The sequence below is a fragment of the Anguilla anguilla genome, chromosome 11 (genome assembly GCF_013347855.1).
Source record: "Anguilla anguilla isolate fAngAng1 chromosome 11, fAngAng1.pri, whole genome shotgun sequence".
NCBI classification, from domain to species: domain Eukaryota; kingdom Metazoa; phylum Chordata; class Actinopteri; order Anguilliformes; family Anguillidae; genus Anguilla; species Anguilla anguilla.
The window spans coordinates 34,778,599-34,800,900 of record NC_049211.1 but is presented as its reverse complement, the minus strand read 5'-3'; the positions used below and the strand labels follow the sequence as shown (position 1 = coordinate 34,800,900).

At 47.3% G+C, this 22,302-nt stretch overlaps 1 protein-coding gene across 3 annotated transcripts; it reads left to right on the top strand.

Annotated features, from left to right (window-relative positions):
* Positions 1–183: 183 nt before the first annotated feature.
* LOC118208182 (natural resistance-associated macrophage protein 2-like) lies at positions 184–22,266 on the top strand. Of its 3 annotated transcripts, XM_035382596.1 has the most exons (18): positions 184–342; positions 739–3,124; positions 7,302–7,395; positions 9,298–9,440; positions 10,512–10,634; positions 12,252–12,371; positions 13,074–13,180; positions 13,318–13,388; positions 13,668–13,735; positions 14,567–14,722; positions 15,468–15,626; positions 16,071–16,157; positions 16,270–16,389; positions 17,280–17,429; positions 18,163–18,236; positions 18,466–18,619; positions 19,570–19,623; positions 21,971–22,266. In XM_035382596.1, exons 3-18 carry the CDS (start codon positions 7,362–7,364, stop codon positions 22,046–22,048), a joined length of 1,698 nt encoding a protein of 565 aa, XP_035238487.1. In that variant the 5' UTR covers positions 184–342; positions 739–3,124; positions 7,302–7,361; the 3' UTR covers positions 22,049–22,266. The 3 variants fall into 3 exon arrangements, with proteins under 3 accessions (XP_035238487.1, XP_035238489.1, XP_035238488.1); XM_035382598.1 differs by lacking the exon at positions 7,302–7,395 and having other exon boundaries at positions 188–342; XM_035382597.1 differs by lacking the exons at positions 184–342; positions 739–3,124 and adding an exon at positions 6,431–6,559.
* Positions 22,267–22,302: the final 36 nt, after the last annotated feature.

Below are 22,302 nucleotides of genomic sequence, written 5' to 3'. Positions count from 1 at the left end.
CAATTAAATAAAAAAATCAATTGAATAATGGCAATGATAACTTGGTGTCATCTGTCTGTAAGGAGCTTAGAGTGTGAGAAAAATGCTATATAAATGCAATGAATTATTATTATTATTCTGCTGGCTGCTCATTTTGTGACAAGCAATGTCAGCACAGTTTTGGGGTCACTCTCTGCCATATGGCATGTGCATTACAACACAGTTAGAATATGTCTGTGTTTTTCTGATGCCCGAGGCTTCCCAATCAACCCTAATGGAGTCCTCGTCAGGAACAGGGAACCAGGGCCCCCAGCTCTTGTATTCTACATTTGGGGCTTCAGCAGAACAAGACAACTCGCACATGTGAGTACTGTCTGAATCCATTCAGGACAGCAAATTCACAGAGACCCTAAAACGAACTTATGAAATGCTAATGCTTTGAAAATAACCCCAACGGCCTCGTCGGGTCTTATTGCTGCTGTTGTTAACCTCGGTATTAAATTTTGCCAGCAATGGCAGTTGTTTTCCTTCTTCGGGTAAGTGGCCAAATTAATACTGATGAGTGTATATGTGCGCAGTGCACAGCTGTGAGCCTCTGAACTGGGAGAAGAGTGTGCTTTACCCCTCTAATCTGACTTTGAAGTTAATGAATCAGTGTAGCTTGTCAGCCCAGACTGATTAAAACCCTGAAACCTTCTGACATTCCATTGCAGGGAGCTGTGAACGTGCTGGTGTAATGTCCCGCAATGTTTCCGGCAGGTACCGAGAGACCCCGTCCTCTCCAGGTTTCCGGCAGCACCGGAGCAGAGGCGGGAGGAGCCACAGGCTCGCCTGGGGGGAGGTCCTAGGCCGGAATCCGCACGGGCTGCCCAATCACCATTTTCCAGTGAACCATCAACCTCGATCCCAGGGGAGGCCGGAATATTGGGGGCAAGAGGTGGAGAGAGAGCTAGAGAATGGCAGGGTGCAGAGGAGGAGGGAGTCGCACGCCACTCGCGCTCCAATCTTGAGAGATGGTGGGAGGAGCCAAAGTGAATGGGCCAATCCTGGGGTGGGGGTGGAGCTCTGGGGTGACCGCCACTACCACTCCCTACCTCAGAAATGGCGTCTGGAGGCGAAGCTGCAGGGGTCACAGGAGAGCAGGGGGATTCCTCAGTGGGTGGAGAGAAGGGGAAATAAGAGCCAGCAGGGGGCGCCGTGTCCAAGAGAATATCATCACCTGAGAGGGGTTAGGCACCTGGAGGAGAAACAGCCTGCAATTTCCTATGGTGTGTCTCAAACCCAGAAGAGACCATGCAGGGAGGAGAGAAACTCCCACAGAGTCATATTTGGCCAACCCCCCTCTTATGTGTCACCACCACCCTACAGCGCCCCTCACAGGACTCTGGTGGGAATGCAGCAGCCTCAGAAATGACCTGCTGTGGGATCTACCTGGGACACAAAGGCTCACATACTGCAAATGTCAATTTTCATTTTATGTCAATAAAGAAAAGTGTTTTGCCTCTTGAACTGTAAAAACAAATTCTATGTTTTGTCCCTTAATTACAAATATGAAATATGTAGGCGTTGTTACCCTGACCAAGCGCATTTGGTTAAATATGTAATTAACTGATTTTTTCAAAGGCTGAGAAAGGCTCATAACTAGTTTATATTACCATGCCAGAATATCTCTCTCCAACGTGCTGACACGTTCTTGGATATAAATAAGAACGACTGGATGCAGCAGTTTTTTTTCTTACTTTACTGCTGAGTAGTGTTGTCAGGTCACTGTAAATCTGTTGGATCTTCCTATCGGGGGTTATAATCCCTTTACAAAGCGACTTTGCCCCTAAACATAAATTAGTCAGACCGCACTCGAGATAATAACCATGTCACATTAAACCAAGAAGTGGTTGTAACGGCCATTCAGCATTTATTATCGTTACATTAAAAAAATGGGAGAATGGAAGTGACGTGTTTTTATGAATGGAGCGTTTAAGGACACGGAGAATATTCAATATAATCGGAACAGGTGTGAAGCATCGTGAGTGAAGGGTGCTCGAAGACTGGAAAGGATACTGTTTTTGTCAGCGCTTTACTTCGATTTATCCAGCAAATATAACCACTACATATGCTTCAACCAAATGCACTATAGGCCCATGCTTAACAATTATTTTTCTTCCCTTTCTATTTATGTACCCAGTTGCAAGGCTTGTGGTGAAACAATGTCGCCTAAAGTGTTTTTAAAAAAAGAAAAAAGAAAACCCAACCAAAGGAGAAATAATGTTAATCGCTTAGCCTATATCCTAAATATTCCAGAAGCAACATACCGGTGCTAAGAAAGAGTGCAAACTATCATTCAGTTTCTTTGAGGTTCTATCAGGTTTCCAAATCACATTTGGAACAAAAAAACGTGAATGAGGAGTTACTGCTCCGAATATCGAACAAAATGTGAGTGATCGCATTATTACTTTCCACCGGTTATGCTACGTTTCAGATAGCGAGTAGCTTAGTATTATCATAAACTTCAGTAGTAGGCCTATAGCCTATTCAAGCTAGCCGTTTAAGTTGACTAATGATGTTATTAAGGACGAAAGTATGACTTATGTATTACAAACATTTAACATATGTTTTACAGTATTTCCTGCTCCGTTTTTAATTGGGTGAGACTAGGCAACAAACTTGTGAATGACATGTAATAGCAACCAATAATGAGAGAGTGGGGTGTGTTCGAAGAGCTGCGTTACCATTTTTTACAGTCCGGTGGTATGCATCTGTTATACTGATACCTACCATTACTACACTCTGAAGGCATATTGCCGGAACACATCGGTGATTAAAATAATAATAATAATAATTGCATGGAGAGAAGTGTGCGATATAATTGTTTTTACCATTAATCAGCTGTCTTGTGTGCGTTCTCACTACTTTTTTATTGACATATCTGAGCAACCAATAATGGGAGAGGGGGGTGTGTTTGAAGAGCCGCGTTACATTTTTACTGTCCGGTTATATGTGCATGCAGGCATGGTGGAAGGCGATGTGTCGCGTAGTAGTAGCTAGTTGCTGGACATTTGGTAAATTATTCATGCGATTTTGGAATCGTTTATCATTTCACCATTGACAATTGAATTGTTATCTATTCATGCACAGGAAGCGCTGCTAGGTAAGTCACTTCACAGAGTTAAATGAAATAGAAAGTTCAGGTTCATCACATGAACATGATTCGGTTCAAGTCAGCTATGGGCTAGAAAGACAACCGTTGTATTCAGCTACCAACTGTCCAAAAATTAGATCACCTACTACCTGTGTATTTGAAAGTAGTCTATATATTAAGTTATAAACATTGTCGTGATAAGCCACTTGCTCGATAAATGACATTTACGGCCAACATTGGAAGGAATCTGTATTGTATGTACTTACCCAAAGTCAGTGATTTTTTTTTCTTTTTCAAAAAACTTTATTGCACAGTAACATTGTACTGAGTCTGTGAATAGGTTTTTGGTATGATATCCTGTGTCTGATGTTAATAGCATTTTGCTCTTCTAGTGTAGCCTACCTCTGGATTGGGATTAACGGCGTTAGTTTGCTAGTTTTGGGGGAACATTATGGACTGTGACCTTCAACAAAAGCGTGTAGGCTATGCCATATTTAGCAGACATTCGTGATGAAGATAAGGGCTAGTTGTTCTGATCATCTGTGATATTTAACCGAAGTTACTAGAACGCACCCATTTCATCTTGAAATAGGTGCAATTCGACACATTCGAAGGGGACATTTTTTGTCCATATTTTTTCATATTCCTAAATCATATTTCATATCTCAAGAAAAAGCATTAGGTCTAGTAGGCTATAGAAAATATTTGGGGTTATTTAACAAGAATGTGGCACTTCTTGTAAAGTATGCCACTTAACTTGAGCTTTGAACGGCACTTTTCACATTGTGGTAAACAGCATTTTAATTTTAGCAGTTGTATTGTTTTTAATTGTTTGTATTGTACTGTATTGGTTTTAATATCTTCCTGCCCAGGGACCGCAGATGTAAATGAGCTATATAGCTAACTCTGGCCCAACGGTTGTGTTGTGCATGGCCCCCGTTAAATAAATAAATAAACAAATAAATAAATAAAAAGTTTGCCGCAATATTTTTCTTTGAGGTTATATCTTGGTCGTCGGTTTTGGCGCGCTGTAATGTAAAGTTTCCAGTTACGAGTCACGACCAAATGTTGTATTTGTACATCGCTTCTAGTTGCCTAATATTCCAGTTAATCTGTTTCCTCCGTGGTAATGTACGAGAGGTGTCGGATAAAGCCCCCACTGTTAATATAAGATGATCTTTGTACAGATTGCTGACTTATTTCTGTGAATGTGTATTCCTTCGTTGGAATGATTACTGTGGATCTGGATTACCTGTTGCTGCTGGTAGTATTAGAAGCTGAAATAGCCAGCGTCAGTGGCTCATCTTGTCTACTGGTAGTATAGTAGACTGGGTGTAGTTTTTAAGGGAAATTGAGGCCAATCTTAACTGTGATGTAATTTGGCCGTCTAATTAGGTTACATTACTGCTTTTTCTTTATCTGTGGGTGGCATTTGAAAATACCACCAACATCAGGCCTTCATGTTACTGCCGCAAATGACAATTTAACGGCAGGAATCTGCATGCCTGGTGTTTTTAGTATTGTTTGTGTGTGCGTGTATGCGCGGGGGAGCATGGGAGTTTGCAAAACTTTTGTGGGAACTTCTGTAGAATTGTGTGTGTGTGTGTGTGTGTGAAAGAGAGACAGAGAGAGAGAAAGAGAGACAGAAACTTTGACACCCCTTTATTAGAACATCATAGTCAATTCACTGCACTAGAATAAAGATAAAAAATGTAAGACTAAGATAAACAGCAATACACCATATCAAATCAAAAACAACATAAAAAAGAGAGATTTTTGTTAAAGGGAGCTTCTTGTTATTTTGGGAACTACTCTGTGTTCATTACAATGGCTTTAGGAATTTCAGATTTTTGTTGAGCACAAAAATTAAATTTAAAATATAAATTTAGTGTGAGCTTTCTTATGAAGATAAGTCACCATTTTCACTACTTGGTGCCATTCAGTTGATGGAGAAGACTGCCCTGGTACAGGATCTTTGGAACTCATAGCACAGCCACATTTCACTTATGGGGAAAATATGAAACTGTCTGTTGCAGTGATAGATATTTAACTGAGCTCTCCTGCTGGTTCTGTCCCAAGCTCTTAAACCAGGGTGCAATTGTGGGTTTTAGTTAATTTTCATGTAACTAGGTTCATCTACAACTAGGTGGGTGGGGGGTGGGAATTTATATATATTTAAAAAAAAAAAAAAAAAAAAAAAAAAAAGGGGTACAATTCACACTTTTTTGCAAAGTTATACCTATTGTAGCTCTCTTGCAGGAATGTTGTAAAGCGCTTGTCTCTGAGTTTTTGTAATGCACTTGTTGTAAGTCGCTCTGGATAAGAGCGTCTGCTAAGAATCTATAATGTAATGTAATGTAATGTAATGGGTGTGTCTGTGCTTGTTTAGTGGTGTACCTTTGCGGGATTCATGGGCCGTGTTGGACTGAGACCAAAAGGGGTAAAATGGCAGGGGAATGTGGGAATTCAGAGCTTCCTTAACCTGCTGGAGTGCCTTAACCTTTTTGCGTGCAGTAGTTCCCAAGGTATTGTTAAAATGGAGTTGGGGCAGCAAGGCAGCTTGTGTTGTTAAAATTCTGTTCTGCTGCGCAGTCTGGTCTCTGATAAGAAACTGTTCCAGTGCATGGGTGAGCCCTATGGTCTGGTATTTGTTTAGGCTCTGTTCCAGTGCATGGATGGGCCCCATGGTCTGGTTTCTGTTCAGGCACTGTTCCAGTGCGTGGATAGCCCCTATGGTCTGGTATCTGTTTAGGCACTGTTCCAGTGCGTGGATGGGCCCTATGGTCTGGTATCTGTTTAGGCACTGTTCCAGTGCATGGATAGGCCCTATGGTCCAGTGTCTGGCCCGTAGTGTTGCTGACCAGTGACCCCTGCTGGTCCATCGGGCTCCTGCAAGTCCACCTGTTGAGCCACTAAGGAAGTGTCTTCCTCTGGCTCTTGTCTGGGTGAACCAGCTTGCAAGCTGCAGCATGATGTGAAGCAGTGATTGGCATATCGTTCTCTGGAAGAGACCCCAGTGCCTGTATACGCACAAATGGATATTCCAAAGGGAGAAAAAGCATTACAGAAATTTGCGACAGGCATGTATGTAATTTTTAATTAAAAAAAATTTCCACACACAATTCCAGGTGTCTTATACAAGGCAGAGGCCTGTCCCAGCACCTTATTGCCAGCTTCCACCAGTTTGGAAACTAGCCTACTTTAAAAACAATGTCTAGCCCTATTTTTGTACAGTCTATGGTCTAACCACAGTAAGCCGGAAAATCGTGGCAATGTTGCAATCGTTTAAACCCACCCCTTGGTAAAAAAAAGGTCTCTTCTCTGGTTCTCGTGTTTCTGGAGAACACCCAAAGCTTAGCCTACATCACTAATAAATGTTATTAGGGATTGTGAGTCAAGGTTGGCTGGAGGTTTCCCCAAAATGTAGTCTGCGTTGTTTTTCAGGTAACATATTCAAACTTTTAATTTGCCTGTATTCTGTTGGCAAGCTAATCTTGTAGGCTATCTCATCATTCCTATAACCCACGTAGATGTGCGCAGTTAGAACTTAGACATCATGTTTCTGATGACGGTTTATCCTCAGTTTTCATAGTTTTAAAAGAAATTGTTTTTCTGAAAGTGTGCTGTGAGTGCAGTGCTCTGTGGTGCTGACGTGATTTGTAAGGTGCACGCACATGCTAAACGACGCAACGGATGTGAGTTGACTATTCAGCTCTGTTTGTTTTTTTTTCGTCCGGTTGTTTTCTTGAAGGTTTGTTATGTGTGTAAATGAATGTGAAATAAAGGGCTTTTTAGACATTTTTTGAAGGTTAAAGGGTTAACGTCTGCGCGGGCTAAGTCTCGCTGTCGGCTTGCAACACTAGGGGATGAATCATCACACGAGTTTTACATTTCTTTCCTGCTCTCCCTCTCTTCTGTCTCTCCCTTGGTGACTCTTTCTCATTCCTTCCTCTTTCTCTTTCACCCAGCACTGTTTGTTCTCTCTCTCTCTCTCTCTCTCTCTCTCTCTCTCATATATCAGGTTTCTCTTCCAGCAGCAGGTTGGCTGGGCTCTGCTGGAAGAGAAACCTGCTGGACGGTTGTTCTCTCGGTCTGTGTAGTAGGGTGTTCACGAGGGGCCCATGTGACCCCATAAGCGTCTCTGAGGGCCCAGTGTGGCCAGTAACGCCCTCTGTTACCCTTCCAGGCAGGGCGTCCGCCCCCAGGAACATTACCGTCTGCCCCCTGCCCCCCCCCCCCCAGTGCCATGGCAACAGAGCAGGAAGTGGAGCTGTCGGAAGGTAACCTGAGCAGAATCTTGTCAGAGCCCGCCTCCCCACTGAGAGTTTAGTTCCTTTCCTGACCCTGGTACAACCACCAATTCCACTCACTCACCAGGAGTTCAGCTGTGTGTCACTCTGGAAGTTATTTTGCTTTTGAATTGGAAACATTCCCGACTTGATCCCGCTTATCTATATTCATATCCAGGGTGTGGAGAAGGACAGTACTGGGGTATGGATGTCCAATCCTTGGGCCTGCCTTTTCATGAATATTCATAATCTGGAATATAGCAGTGGAAAGTCGTGTAGATAAGCAGTGGAGAGGACACAGGAGTTGAGAATCTGGGCAATATATAGCCTAGAATCTGTGGTGTTACATCCACTGCGTCTGTGGAGCTATAATATGTCGTCAGTCACTCACTGATTTTAGCCAGCCAGATTGCTCCTGCTGTCGGGAGCCTGGTCTGATTGGTTCATAGGGTTCATCATTTTCCATAAAGCTCATTGTTGGCAGCTCACCTTGAGTAAGCATTTTACTGGGAGCTTATAATGCCATAATATATTATCTCTTTGATAATGGCCCATAACCTTCCGGTCGTAGATGCTGAAGGGTTTCAGCCAATTTGTGTTTTATGAGATGTCGTGCCTGTGGACTGGAGCCACTGCATGTGCACTGGACTTCCTTCCTGTGGATAGAGTTTAATTGCATAGAGCTCAGCCAGGTGGGATTTAAAGGTGTCTGTACACCTTACTTATTGACTTTGGCAAAAAAAAGGGCACTGTTCTGCAAGTAACACTGTAAATTCCCAAATGAACACCTGACTGAACAAACCTGCTGTGTAATCTTGTCTCCCAGCCTGTTTGCTATCTTGACGGCACCATACTGCCTTTCTCTGTGCTGGTTGCCCTTGTACACCAGTGTGTGTGTGTGTGTGCGTGCTTGTGTGCAGGTGTGTGTATGTCTGTATGTGTGTGTGTGGTGTGTGCTTGTGTACGGGTGTGTGTATGTCTGTGTGTGTGTGTGTGGTGTGTGCTTGTGTGCGGGTGTGCGTGCTTGTATGTGTGTTTGTGTGTGCGTGCGGGTGTGCGTTCTTGTGTGTGTGTGTGTGTGCTTTTGTGTGCATTCTTGTGTGCGGGTGTGTGTTCTTGCGTGCTTGTTTGTGTGTGTGTGTGTGTGCTTGTCTGTGTGCATCCTTGTGTGCTTGTCTGTGTGCTTGTGTGTGTGTATGCGCTTGTGTGCATTCTTGTGTGCGGGTGAGTGTTCTTGCGTGCTTGTGTGTGTGTTTGTGTGCGTGTGTCTTTGCAGGGGGAAATCCCTGCAGTACCACTTGATCCAGCATAATTATGTTGAGACCAAAATAATGGTGCAGAATTCCAAACCTATTTTGTCTCTTCCTTTCTCTCTTTCTCAATCTCCAGCCTTCCCCTCCCTCTTTCCTTTTATCTCTCTCCCGCTCTCCACTTTCCTTGTCTCTTTCCATTTTTTTGTGTTTGAATTTAATGTTAGTTTTTCTTCTCAATTGTTTGTGTTAGTATTATATAAATAATTGATAAATGGGGTATATCAATAATTGATATAAATCTTGATATAGGTCTTTCCTAAACAAAGGAAATATTGCATATAGGCTATAAAGCATGCCTCTCTCTCTCTCTCCCTCTCCCCCCCTCCTTTCTCTCTCTCTCTCTCTCTCTCTCTCTCCCTCTTCCTTTCTCTCTCTCTCTCTCTCTCTCTCTCTCTCTCTCTCTCTCTCTCTCTCTCTCTCTCTCTCTCTCTCTCTCTCTCTCTCTCTCTCTCTCTCTCTCTCTCTCTCTCTCTCTCTCTCTCTCTCTCTCTCTCTCTCTCTCTCTCTCTCTCTCTCCCTCTCTCTCTCTCTCTCTCTCCCCCTCTCTCTCTCTCTCTCTCTCTCTCTCTCTCTCATACAGGTAGTCTTTCTCAGGAGAATGGCATCTGGTCCACACACTTACAGAATGATGAAACTCCGCCCCCAGGCCACTCAGAATCACCAAATCAGCTCTTCTCCACCTACTTTGAGGAGAAGGTCCCCATTCCAGAGGAGAGCAGTGGGGTATGGTAGATGGGCGGGGCTTTGGGTGGGAAGGGCGTTTTCCTGGTGGTCACGAGTCCAGCAATCGCCACATGTAAAACAAAAAAAAAAAGCACCTGTTTGAATGAATCCTGGCTTACCTAGCGCTGAACTCTGATGCTAAACAGCATCAGTTATCATGGCTTTACTGGCCCCTGTACCACATCTACAATTATCCTCAAACCTACACTCACCGGCCACTTCATTAGGTGACAGGAGTGGCACCCGGTATGGTCTTCTGCTGCTGTAGCCCATCTGCTTCAAGGTTTGACGTGGTGTGCATTCAGAGTTGCTCTTCTGCATACCTCGGTTGTAACGAGTGGTTATTTGAGTTACTGTTGCCATTCTATCAGCTCAAACCGGTATGGCCATTCTCCTCTGACCTCTGCCATCAACAAGGCATTTTTGCCCAGAGCACTGCCGCTCACTGGTTATTTTCTCTTTTTCGGACCATTCTCTGTAAACCCTACGGATGGTTGTGCGTGGAAATCCCAGTAGATCAGCAGTTTCTGAAATACTCAAACCAGCCCGTCTGGCACCAACAACCATGCCACGTTCAAAGTCACTTAAATCACCTTTCTTCCCCGTTCTGATGCTTAGTTTGAACTTCAGCAGATCGTCTTGACCATGTCTACGTGCCTGAATGCATTTAGTTGCTGCCACGTGATTGGCTGATTAGATATTTGCGTTAATGGGTGCAGTTTGCAGTTGAACAGGTGTACCTAATGAAGTGGCCGGTGAGTGTATTTGCTACCTGAATCACTACTTTTCAGTCTCTCTTTTGCACCTAATATGGTGCTTAACTTCGTGTTAATGTGCTTAGCTGCATGTTTACATGTTTTCTGCTTCTCAGTAAGTTTATGTATTAATGGCTACCATCGGCAGTGACCCTGTGACTTCACATCAGGCTTTTTGACAAGACCTTTGTGAAGGGTGCAGTGCATGAGGAATTTGATTGGTCGATGGGCCGAGCGATTGATCGGTCAGCGGTGTGCTGGGTGGTCTGGTTGGCTCAGCCTGCCCCCTCTCCCCCTTTCCCCCGGATGCTCTCAGACGGGGTTCAGTTTTCGGAAGCTGTGGGCGTTCACCGGACCCGGGTTCCTGATGAGCATCGCCTACCTGGACCCGGGGAACATCGAGTCGGACCTGCAGTCCGGGGCCAAGGCAGAGTTCAAGGTACCGGATCGGTTAGTGGGTTCGGTCTGCGCTCCTGGTGACGGCAGTGAGAGGAGGGCTGGGGGACCCCACTCCTGGTGACGGCAGTGAGAGGAGGGCTGGGGGACCCCGCTCCTGGTGACGGCAGTGAGAGGAGGGGCGGGGGACCCCGCTCCTGGTGGCTCTCACCCGGTTCTGCATCGCCTCTCAACCTCTGCTTCTAATTATTTCATTAATCAAATCATTCATGTAACTTAACCTTTTAGTCATATTGATTCATCAGTTAGAAGTGCAGTATGTATGTTTGGAGACACGAGCAAGAGAGAGCTAGATTTAGACTTGTACTCAAAAGAGTTGTGTGTGTCTTCGTGTCAAATTCAGCGTGAAATATAGTTTTGAACCTATTAAACGTAAGATGAGAAGACAGCACCGGAGCTTCATGTCATTTAGAGGTCTGGCTTTAGTACTATCCCTGCAGTAACGTTACCTCTGCTCTGCTGTTATGTAGCCCGGCCCACCCTCTCTGATCTGGCTCTGTTGTGTCTGTGAATGCATATCGTGATTGACAGGCAGGCAGGGCAAAGAACTATCCTGATTGGTTGTTAAGATTCAGGCAAATTTGGTGTGCCTGATTTCAGAGCCTGGGCCAGTCAGAGGGACCAGATTTATTATTTTTTTTCTTAGACCGTGTCGTTTGTTAATCTGTCAGGATGTAAAGGAAATTTAACCAAGTTTGCACAAAAGTGTTCTACAACCAAACTTACCTACTGCACATTTAATAAATGACAGCTGTTTTAGTGTATGTATATGAAACCACAGTCTAGCATATGACTAAACCATTAGAGCTAATTTGCTATTTGAGGCAGGTGGATTGTAAAAGATGTGATTCTCCAGGCACAGGGTTTCCTACCCCTGCCAAAAGGGGCAGCTCCAGCTGTTACTGGGACAGTGTGAGTGGGTGTGTGGCAACATGGGAGGTGCACTTGTGAACAGGAGGTTTTGTTCTCTGCGGTCTGTTCTCTGCTTTTTGTTTTGCAGCAGTATGACAGCCAGCCAAACGATGTCGTCATTTTTAAATAATTATGTTGTACAGAAAGGGCCAAGGAATGCAACTAACATAATGTAATGTAATGTAACTACTATGATATTAAGACCATTTTGTTCAGTTCATTATTTTTATTAAAGTTTTTTTCCCATAAAGGTTTCATACTGCTGCTTACAGGAAGATTTGGTAATATGTTTATCATGCGAGTTAACATGCCACTTACAGTGTAACCAATCAGTGATGTGACTGTTTAGTGGGCAGCCAATCAGAAGTGAACCTGAAGTGCATATACGTAAAGCATAGGTATGCCTTGTCATACCTCTAGCATGCTTAGGCATGAAAAAGGACATTGTGTTCTTTTCCTGTATGTGTACTTGAACAAAGGAAGCACACATATTTATCCGCATCTTGTGTGCTGTGGGCTATACAAGCCTACATGAAAGCAGCACATTGATAAAATCCCCTAAAGTCCAGCCCTGGTTAGACCTTCTGCTGAACACACATACATAAGTAAGTGAATGTTATGAGCGTGTGCATAAATAATGAGCCAACGTATCACTCTGCCCTCCCCCCCCCCCCCCCCTGGCCCTCAGCTCCTGTGGGTGCTCCTGGTGTCCACCGTCATCGGGCTCCTGCTGCAGCGGCTGGCGGCCCGGCTGGGCGTGGTCACGGCCATGCACCTGGCCGAGATGTGCAATCGGCAGTACCGCGCCGTGAGTACCGCCCTGTCCGCCGTCCGCCCGTCCGTCCCCGTACCTCCCCCGTCTTACTCCATCACCGACACCCCCTCTCCACCCCACTCTCTCAATGCCCCAGCCACTGTCTGCATTCCACTCTCTCCTTGTGTCCCTGGATATGTACCCTGCACTCTGGGTATGTGCCCCGCCTACTCCCTGTGGCTCCTCCCTCTCTATAGCTGCCCTGCCTACTCACTGTGGCTCCTCCCTCTCTATAGCTGCCCCGCCTAGTCACTGTAGCTCCTCCCTCTCTATAGCTGCCCCGCCTACTCACTGTGGCTCCTCCCTCTCTATAGCTACCCTGCCTACTCACTGTGGCTCCTCCCTCTCTATAGCTGCCCCGCCTAGTCACTGTAGCTCCTCCCTCTCTATAGCTGCCCCGCCTACTCCCTGTGGCTCTCTCTCTCCCTGTCTGTGCCTGCCTTACTCTGCCTGTGTTCCTGCCCGCGTTATATATGCCCACCTACTCTGTACATGTCCTGCCCACAGTCTATACTACACCCACTCTCCATATGCCTCTCCAAATACCCCCAACGCCCTCTCAGTTCCCTATCATCTCTCTATGCCCCCCTCTCTCTCTCTCCCTCTATGCCCCGCTCTTTCTCTCTCTACACCCCCCTCTCTCTCTCTCTCTACACCCCCCTCTCTCTCTGACTCTACCCCCCTCTCTCTCCCCAGGTGCCGCGTATAATCCTGTGGCTGATGGTGGAGCTGGCCATCATTGGCTCCGACATGCAGGAGGTCATCGGCTGCGCCATCGCCTTCAGCCTCCTCTCCGCTGGCAGGTGAGCTCCGCCCGTCCTGCCCCGCCTCCCGCCCCGCCCCGCCCCTCCTCAGCCAAGGCCGGGCGAGGACCGAGGAGGCGAGGGTGGATATATTAAAGGGTCGGTGAGAGCCCTGCGTCTTTCTCTCGCCCCTGCAGGATCCCGCTCTGGGGAGGCGTCCTCATCACCATCATCGATACCTTCGTCTTCCTGTTCCTGGACAAGTACGGTGGGTCTGCCCCTGCAGCGCCTCACGGTGGCGCACACACATTATTACAGTAAATAATGCCACTGCAGATTGGGAATAATAAAACCGTTCCTTCCCCCAGCACTGCATGGGACTGCCTCCCTCTGTCTTAATAACATCTTTGTGTAAAGATACCTGCATTCTCCCGACACTTTCAGACAGGCAGGGCAGTTCATAGTTGTGAGTTTATGCTGGGTTCTCTGTCGTTAGGTACCTGGATAGCAGAATGATCAGACAGTGACAGTGTGTCTGTTTCTCCAGGTCTCAGGAAGCTGGAGGCCTTTTTTGGTTTTCTCATCACAATCATGGCCATCACCTTTGGATATGAGGTGAGTCCTGAGGACTGGCCCCCACGGTCAGCGTGTGAGCGTGCGAGTGAGCGAGCGAGCGGGTGCCTGATCGGTTATGCTGTGCGTACATGTACTTGAGCTGTGTTCTGCATGCAGGTGCTCTGATTGGATGTGCTGTGCAGGTGTGTGCTCTAATTGGCTGTGCAGGCTTGTGCTCTAATTGGCTCTGCTCTGCAGGTGTCTCTCATTGGGTGCGCTCCACATACAGGTGTGCACCTTCCTATTGGCTGTACTGTGCTAGAATATGCTCTGATTGGCTATGCTACGTGTGTGTGTGCTGTGATTGGCTGTGCCGTGTGTGTGTGTGTGCGTGCTCTGATTGGCTGTTCTCTGTGTGTGTGTGTGTGCTCTGATTGGCTGTGCCGTGTGTGTGTGTGCGTGTGTGTGCCCTGATTGGCTGTGCTGTGTGTGTGTGTGTGTGCCCTGATTGGCTGTGCCGTGTGTGTGTGTGCTCTGATTGGCTGTGCCGTGTGTGTGTGTGCTCTGATTGGCTGTGCCGTGTGTGTGTGTGCCCTGATTGGCTGTGCCGTGTGTGTGTGTGTGTGTGTGTGTGTGTGCCCTGATTGGCTGTGCCGTGTGTGTGTGTGTGTGCTCTGATTGGCTGTGCCGTATGTGTGTGTGTGTGTGCTCTGATTGGCTGTGCCGTATGTGTGTGTGTGTGTGCTCTGATTGGCTGTGCTGTGTGTGTGTGTGTGTGTGCTCTGATTGGCTGTGCCGTGTGTGTGTGTGTGTGTGTGCTCTGATTGGCTGTGCCGTGTGTGTGTGTGCTCTGATTGGCCGCGTGTGACTCCCGGGGCGGTGTTTCCTCAGTACGTGACGGTGAGGCCGGACCAGGGGAAGCTGCTGACGGGCATGTTCGTGCCGTACTGCCAGGGCTGCGGCCCCGTGCAGCTGCAGCAGGCCGTGGGCGTCGTGGGCGCCGTCATCATGCCGCACAACATCTACCTGCACTCTGCGCTCGTCAAGGTGCGGCGCCCCTCCCCCCCCCCCCCCCCCACGGAGAGCACGCCCCCCGCTGAGGCACTGCTTTCAGAGACCCTCTAAATCAGGGCTGTCAGACTCCCGTCCTGGAGGGGGCGCCGTGTCTGCTGCTTTCCACTGTGTTAACTTTCAGCTCATTTCAGTCGGTGATTGGCTAAAGAGTCCACACGCCTTGTTATCGAGGTTTTGATTGGCTGCTGACTGAAGGGAAACCGCACGTGCCTGCAGACGCTGTGGGGTTTGACAGCTCTGCTGTTAATAAAATCAAATCAGAATATACCTGTGGCACAGTTTACAGCACATTTATCACAGCGCGTTTGCCACTTACTGCACGTAGCTTTGGATAAAAGCGTCCGACAAATGTAATGTAATCTACGCCTCTCAGAATACCCTGGCCTTGCACCCCACATTAGCAAACCTGGGGTAACAGTGGTAAGGAGTAGCTTGGTACTCTACACTATCTTTGTCTGGTATCAAATACCGCCAGTGCTGACTGGAGGCCACACCTACTGGGTGGCACATAAATGAGCACGCATTATTAAGTAGCTACATAAATAATGAAAAGGAGCTTGGAGATGTCTGACTCCTTCTGTGATTTGACCCCGGTGGATATGGTGGTCCACTGCCTGAGCCCAGTTCCCCCGTTTCCTGGTAGACAAGAAGAGGGTCTTTGTGTTGCCGAGGCAACATGGTTAAGCGTGCTTTTTTTCTGTCGCCCTTGTTGCCGTAGTCCCGGGAGATCGACCGCTCCTGCAAGGAGAAGGTGAAGGAGGCCAACAAGTACTTCTTCATCGAGTCGGCCATCGCCCTGTTCCTCTCCTTCCTCATCAACGTCTTCGTGGTGGCCGTGTTTGCCGAGGCCATCTTCGGACGCAGGAATTCTGAAGTGGTGCGTGTGGAGGACGCCCGGGGGGCGGGGGGCGGGGGGGGGCGGGGGTCACTGAAATACTCAGAGCGCAATATTTGCCTTTTCACCTTAAAGGCCACATTCAGGCGTTAGCTCCAAAAAATCAATGGCTGGGGTTCTATCGACATTCGTCCTTAACTTTGATTAACAATGAAAAGAATCGTTTTGCGTTTACTTCTTTGTCAAATGTTAAGAACAAATATTGATTGAAGACAGGCTGATGTTTCTACCGATTTCTTTGGTCCACGTGGTGGTTTGCCTGTGCAATAGAAGCCGTTTGTACGAGCTTAAATCTGGCTAAGTCAAGACTCTTCAGTCGTCTTATTGACTGTTTGACATTTTTTCCGATGGTCCCCTGTTCCCTTCCCTCTCTCGCCGCCCTTCTCTCTCTTTCCCTCCGTCCCTTCTCCTTCTTTCCTGCCTCAGAATGAGATCTGCAACCAGACGGGCGGTCTGCACATGGACCTGTTCCCCCAGAATAACGAGACGCTGCAGGTGGACATCTACAAAGGGGTAAGCCGGCTCCTGTCATTAAAGAGCAGAGGGGAGGGGCACGGGGTCCTGGCCCCGCCCGCCCGCTCGCTCACTGCCGCCCCCCCGTCCTCTCTCTCGGCCAATCACACAGGGCTTGGTGCTGGGCTGTTTCTTCGGGCCGGCGGCGCTGTACATTTGGGCGGTGGGGATCCTGGCGGCGGGACAGAGCTCCACCATGACGGGGACGTACTCGGGGCAGTTTGTGATGGAGGTGCGTAGCGTAGCGTAGCGCCGCGCTCGGAAGCGCGTTCACGCCCACGCGCAGGACACGCGCAGCACACGCGTAGCACACGCACGTGCAGTGTTGGTTGTACGTTTCTGATGCTTGTTGTATTTACTGTACCACTGTCTGCTTGTGGTCTTTTTTTATCGTTTCCTGTTCTGGGACGACAGACACTTGTGCTACTCACCGTTTATTTTGGCGCAAACATTTGGGGATTTGCATCTACAGTTTTATAAATTCGAGTTCAGGTGCGTTCCTTGTTGAACGCAGGATCTTTTTTTGCGTGGACTGCTATTTCTACAGTAGATTTAGCCTACTTACGAGTAGTTATGAATTGACATGCCACCCAGTGTCTTGATGTGGTAATGTCATAGCTAGTTCTGAGACAGCCAAGTGCTGTACCTGTGTTCTGTCCCTGTCAAATAAATTACTAAAATAAAATAAAATGCATGTATAAGGGGAAGCTTAACCCTGAATACATTTTTACATTTCGTAGTTCTGAAAGAGTAAATGTGTTTTAGATTATGTTAAGAGTGGGTCATTTGCATACACATCTGCACAGGAGCCTGTCACTGTCAGAGATGCAAACATGGCTTTATGTATTTTTTTAAAGTGTGTTTTAGGAAGATGTCTGGGTGAGCGGGATGTTTAGCATTCAGGTCAGTTTTTAGTTTAAGCACAATTGCTGTGTTCCACTTGGGATTTGAGCCTGCAACCTTCTGGTGGCATGACCAGTTCCCTCACCGTGTCCCTGCAGAGACCGCATTAGCTCCAGCTTGTTTTGGTTGAATTGATTCAGGTTTACTGAGTTATTTGTTTGCTCTGCCCCGCCCCGCCCCGCCCCGCCCCGCCCCGCCCCGCCCCGGGACGTGATCCAGGGTTTTCTGAATCTGCGCTGGTCCCGTTTCGCCAGAGTGCTGCTCACCCGCTCCATCGCCATCACCCCCACCCTGCTGGTGGCCATCTTTCAGGATGTACAGCACCTGACCGGGATGAATGACTTCCTCAACGTGCTGCAGAGCATGCAGGTAAGGGAGGGGGGGGAAGGGGGGGGGGGGTCGGCTGCTTGGGACCTCAAACCTGGGCCCTGGTCACGGTCATTTAGAAACAGTATAAACAATCTTATTGTTGAAATCGAAAATGCCAAAGACACTGTGCAATCTTTTTTTTTTGGGTAACAAGATAAGCATGTATACTTTTTTTAAGTTATGAACAGGATGGTACAGTTTCCTTTTTTCTGAATACAAATTCCTTTTCCAAATGAGAACTGGGAAACGGAAAATGCATCTCCCAGAGTGCAGGGGATTTAAATCGGCTAGGAGGTGTTTCATTGCTCTTTAGTGACCCCTGCTGGTCGACCGGGTGCCGGTGAACTGCGTATGAAATGTCTTTTTGCCTCCGTTCGGAGAGCTCGGCTGGGATCTGCGGTGTGAAAAAGGCCGGTGACGCCACGCGTTTCACAGGAGAACGGCCGCGTGCGACTGCACTCTCCCAGATCAACAGCGGGGATTGCGCATGAATGTGGCTGCAAACAGTCGAGCGGATGTTCCAAATTAGGGTGGGAACTGGGACATGTAAAGCCCCATGCTGGGGACATCATAGTGAATCCTGTGGTGTTTAACGTGCATTTCCATGGTGTGTGTATTCACTCTCTCTCTCTCTCTCTCTCTCTCTCTCTCTCTCTCTCTCTCTCTCTCTCTCTCTCTCTCTCTCTCTCTCTCTCTGTCGCTCTCTCTCTCTCTCTCTCTCTCTCTCTCACAGTTGCCATTTGCTTTGATCCCGATCCTGACGTTCACCAGCCTGCCCTCCGTGATGGGTGAATTCGCCAACGGCCTGTAAGTGTGTCCCAGCGACCCGGCAGCCGCACCGAGAGAGCGGTGTTGGGGTGTAATGTTGGGGTCCTCGGCTTGTCAGCGTGTTCCCTCACAAGCGCAGCGAAGTGAGACGTCGGCGTGTAAGTGACGTCACTCTCTCTCTCTCCCTCTCTCTGTCCCCCTCTCCCCCTCTCTCTCTCTCTCTGTCCCCCCTCTCCCCCTCTCTCTCTCTCTCTCTCTCTCCCGGCAGAGTGTGGAAGATCGGCGGCGGCGTGGTCGTCCTGGTGGTCTGCGCCATCAACATGTACTTTGTGGTGGTGTACGTCTCCGCGCTGGACAGCGTGTGGCTGTACGTGCTGGCCGCCTTCCTCTCCGTCGCCTACCTGGGCTTCGTGGGCTACCTGGTGAGCGTCTCCGATTCCGTCGTCCGGCGTCGGGTCCGAAAATTCGAACCCAAAATTCCGGAACTCAAAATTTGCCTGGCTAATACGAAAACGAACCTGGAATTTGGATGTTTAAGCCAAAGTTAAAAATTCACATGGCTACATGTTACAGCAAGGATCCTTGAAAGTCCTTGGAAAACAGACACACACACACACACACACACACACACATAGCTTGTAGCGTCACATTCTCCCAGTTTGGAACAGGTGGTTGAGTTCATCTCGTTGGTGAAGGGTTCTCCCGAAACCGAGTAGATGCCAGCGCGCGCTCTCCTCCAAAGCAAGCTTTGCCAGCCGTTGCAGTTCACCCGGGCCGAGCTGCGCAGGCTCTGCGTCCGGAGAGCGCTCTCAGCGCGCAGCCAGCGCAGGCAGACTGCGGGGCAGCAGACTGACTGCAGGGGTCGCTCTGACACAATGAGACGAATGGGCCGCGTGGTGCAACGCTACATGCTAACTCGCCGGGTCCTTCACTGTCAAGTGCAGCAGTGTCGAGCGCAACATTTGACGTTGCTAACAGTTTAGCACGCCGAGTTCATTGCAGTTTGCTGTTTGTTTAAGATGGAAACATGACATTCGTTCTTGCCGGGACAGCCCAACACGTCACAGCCCCGTGTAGCCGTTTGTAATTCACGCTTCTCTTTTTTGTTTTTGTTAAATAATCTCTTTAACACTTTAGGCGAAAAGCCTGCGTGAGCTGACGCAGACTCTGAAGTGTTCAGCCCTCCCACCAGTTTAAAAGTTTATTTGAGAATAAGCGAAGGAAAAAAAAAACACATTTTCAATCAAGCGCCACGCAAGGCGTTAGGGAATCCTGCCGTGATTAACACGCATTTTCATGGAATGTGTATTCACACTCTCTCTCTTTCTCTCTCTCCATCCCCCTCTCTCTTTCTCTCTCTCTCTCTCTGCAGGCCTGGCTGTGTCTGATTGCCCTGGGTGTTTCCTGTGTGGACATCAGTGGCAGGGTAAGCACCGGATCAGCAGCTTCTTTTAGGGGGGCGGCCAATAGTGTTACTCCCGGCCGGCCCACTGTTGGTATCCCACAATCCTCTGCTGCGGGGGTTTCAGAGTGAGGGAATTGTGGGAAAGGGGAATGAATGCTCGCCCCATTTCCAGCGATGTTCAGTGTGCTCATATTCACCTCTGAGAACAAACAGACCAAGCTGCCGATTCCGATTCAGGCGTCCGAGGACTGAACTCGAACGATGTGCATGTGGCGTTCATCTGGGAAATTATGATTGTTTTCTGTATTTTGTGTTACGCCATGGAAACGCATATCATCGAACCCCTGCCTTGAATCTTGTTATGAAAGTAAACATTGATTTGGTCTACGAGGAAAACCAATGGTATTCGGTTTGAGTTATCATTGGCGACAATATGAACCTTGATGCCGAAAGTTCTAGCTCATTTGTAGATGGCATCAAACCGTGCCTTTTGTACTTTGAGGTTAATTTAAACGATATGGACCTAATTGCATTTGTCTTGTGTAATGCGAATGTTGAAAGCGTACAATAAAACTCAGCTGAACACCAAACGCCGTTCATTTTAACGCGGTGTTCACCTTGTGACGCCGGCCAGTGGAGTTTAAGAGAGTAGTGTCCTGAAAGTTGAGAAATTTGTGCGTGTAGCGCGTTGTCCCAGCGGAAAGTTGCACTAGGCTTGACCGCGAAATCACATGACACTGCCGCTGGATTCCTGGATTTGACAAGCGCTGTGGCCTAACTTCTGAACCAGTTAAATTTAAATTACTGATTCACAAACTAGGCGCCCAACTGACACTCAAGGAATTTTGAGCAGACCGCAGTACCCAGCTTGTTCTTTCCGTCCGACTCTGTTCATGCAGAACGAGAACAAATTTACACTAAGCACTGCCGAAGAGTGACAGAGAACTGACCATGATTAAATGTAATCACTAAATTTTAACTTTGCTTATTTATTTGAGTTCATCTGTTTTAGACTTTCATTCGTATAAGCCTACGTCGCTTGTAAAATGATTTCATTGTTATTAGTCTTTGATTTAATGATCATATGCAGGTAATAGTATTGCAGTTTGTCTACTTCCCTTTGCCTAAACAAATATTACTGTTTTACTTTGTTCCTAAAGCAGCACTTGACAGTGTGATAACATTACTGTAAATCACTGTGCCTAGTTAGTGCCAATTGGTGTAGATTACTGGGGAAGGGCAACGTGTAAATGAACTGATAATAAGGCTCTACTGCCCTCTTGCTGTGGGATAACTGAATAGCACTTGGGAAAAATACTCTCTAAACTAGTGCCCCTATGACAGTCCAAGTGTAATTTTTTACAATGCGCAGAGCAAAAACAGAGAGAACAGTTGGTTTCAGAAAAGAATGCTGGTCATTTCCATGTTTATTAAATAGGTTATGTGTGGCTGACATCTAAATCAATCATTTTTTGCTTGTAAATATCCATAGTATACACATAATGTAATTATTATCTCACTGCTAACAGGTTTTTAATGCTATTAGCAGTAAGCAAATTGATTGTTATTGTTACATCACCGATTCTTGTCAGTGGTTCTGTTGACAGCATTGTAACCTTCTTAACTTTATTGGTCAGCTTCCTTGCGTGCTTCAGCCAATTATGATTCATTAAAGGGTTAATTGAGTAAAGCAGCCAATCACAGTAGCACTCTCAACTCTGTCGCAGGTCACATTCACGTTTTTATTCCCATTGTTTAAAAAAAAAAATATGAGAAGACAAGTTTGTTGTCAATCAGCTGGTCGTCAGGGATTAGATTGACTGTCATTTTTCTGCCCTTAAAAAATAGCCTGTTATACTTTTTCATCACGTTGGACCAAAGTGGCCTGCTTAAATGTATAGCATGTTTTATATACACCGTGGGATTTATTGTTTAAATCGTCTTTCTAAACTGTGGCGTTTTACCGTGTGTCCTGATTGAGGTTGATGGTGCCAAGGAGATGCCCATGTGTAGCACTGAACACGCAGGTCAGACTGTCTGCTGCCATTCAGTGCTCAGCAGTTTCTAAGCGAGCTCGATTTTGAGAGCTGTGAGAACAGTGGAAGTAGCAATAGTGCTAACAGTGCTAATTAGCCGCGGAACAGGATCTCTCGCTCTTGTTTGTTTGCATGACGGTTTCGCCATCTTAAAGGTGTTCGTTCCTGAAGGAAATTGCGCTTTCGTAACTGCGTACGATCTGTGCCCCACCTCTAATGTTGTGCATATGAAAGAGTAGTTCTGATGGATCGTTCATAGAAAGTGTTCCTGGGAGTTCTTCCGGACTCTAAATGAATTGTTTTTTTCGTCTCTCTGTCTGTCCGTGTCACAGGTGTGTTGGGGTCTGGGGAGACACACGGAAACGCACCTGCTGAACGACATGGATGGCAGCGGGCCTGCGGAAAGGTAGAAGGAAGTCTGGGGCAGCGAAGGAGAGAAGAAAAGAAGGGAGCAAGAGACGAGAAGAAAGCTCTCCGTCATGCTGCTCTACTTGAGTGTACCTTTATCACCAGGTGTACGCGGCCTCTCTCATTATAGCCCTTTCCCACTGTAGAGCTGAACCAGGCTGGCTCATTATACCCTTTCCCACTATAGAGCTGAACCAGGCTGGCTCATTATAGCCCTTTCCTACTGTAGAGCTGAACCAGGCTGGCTCATTATACC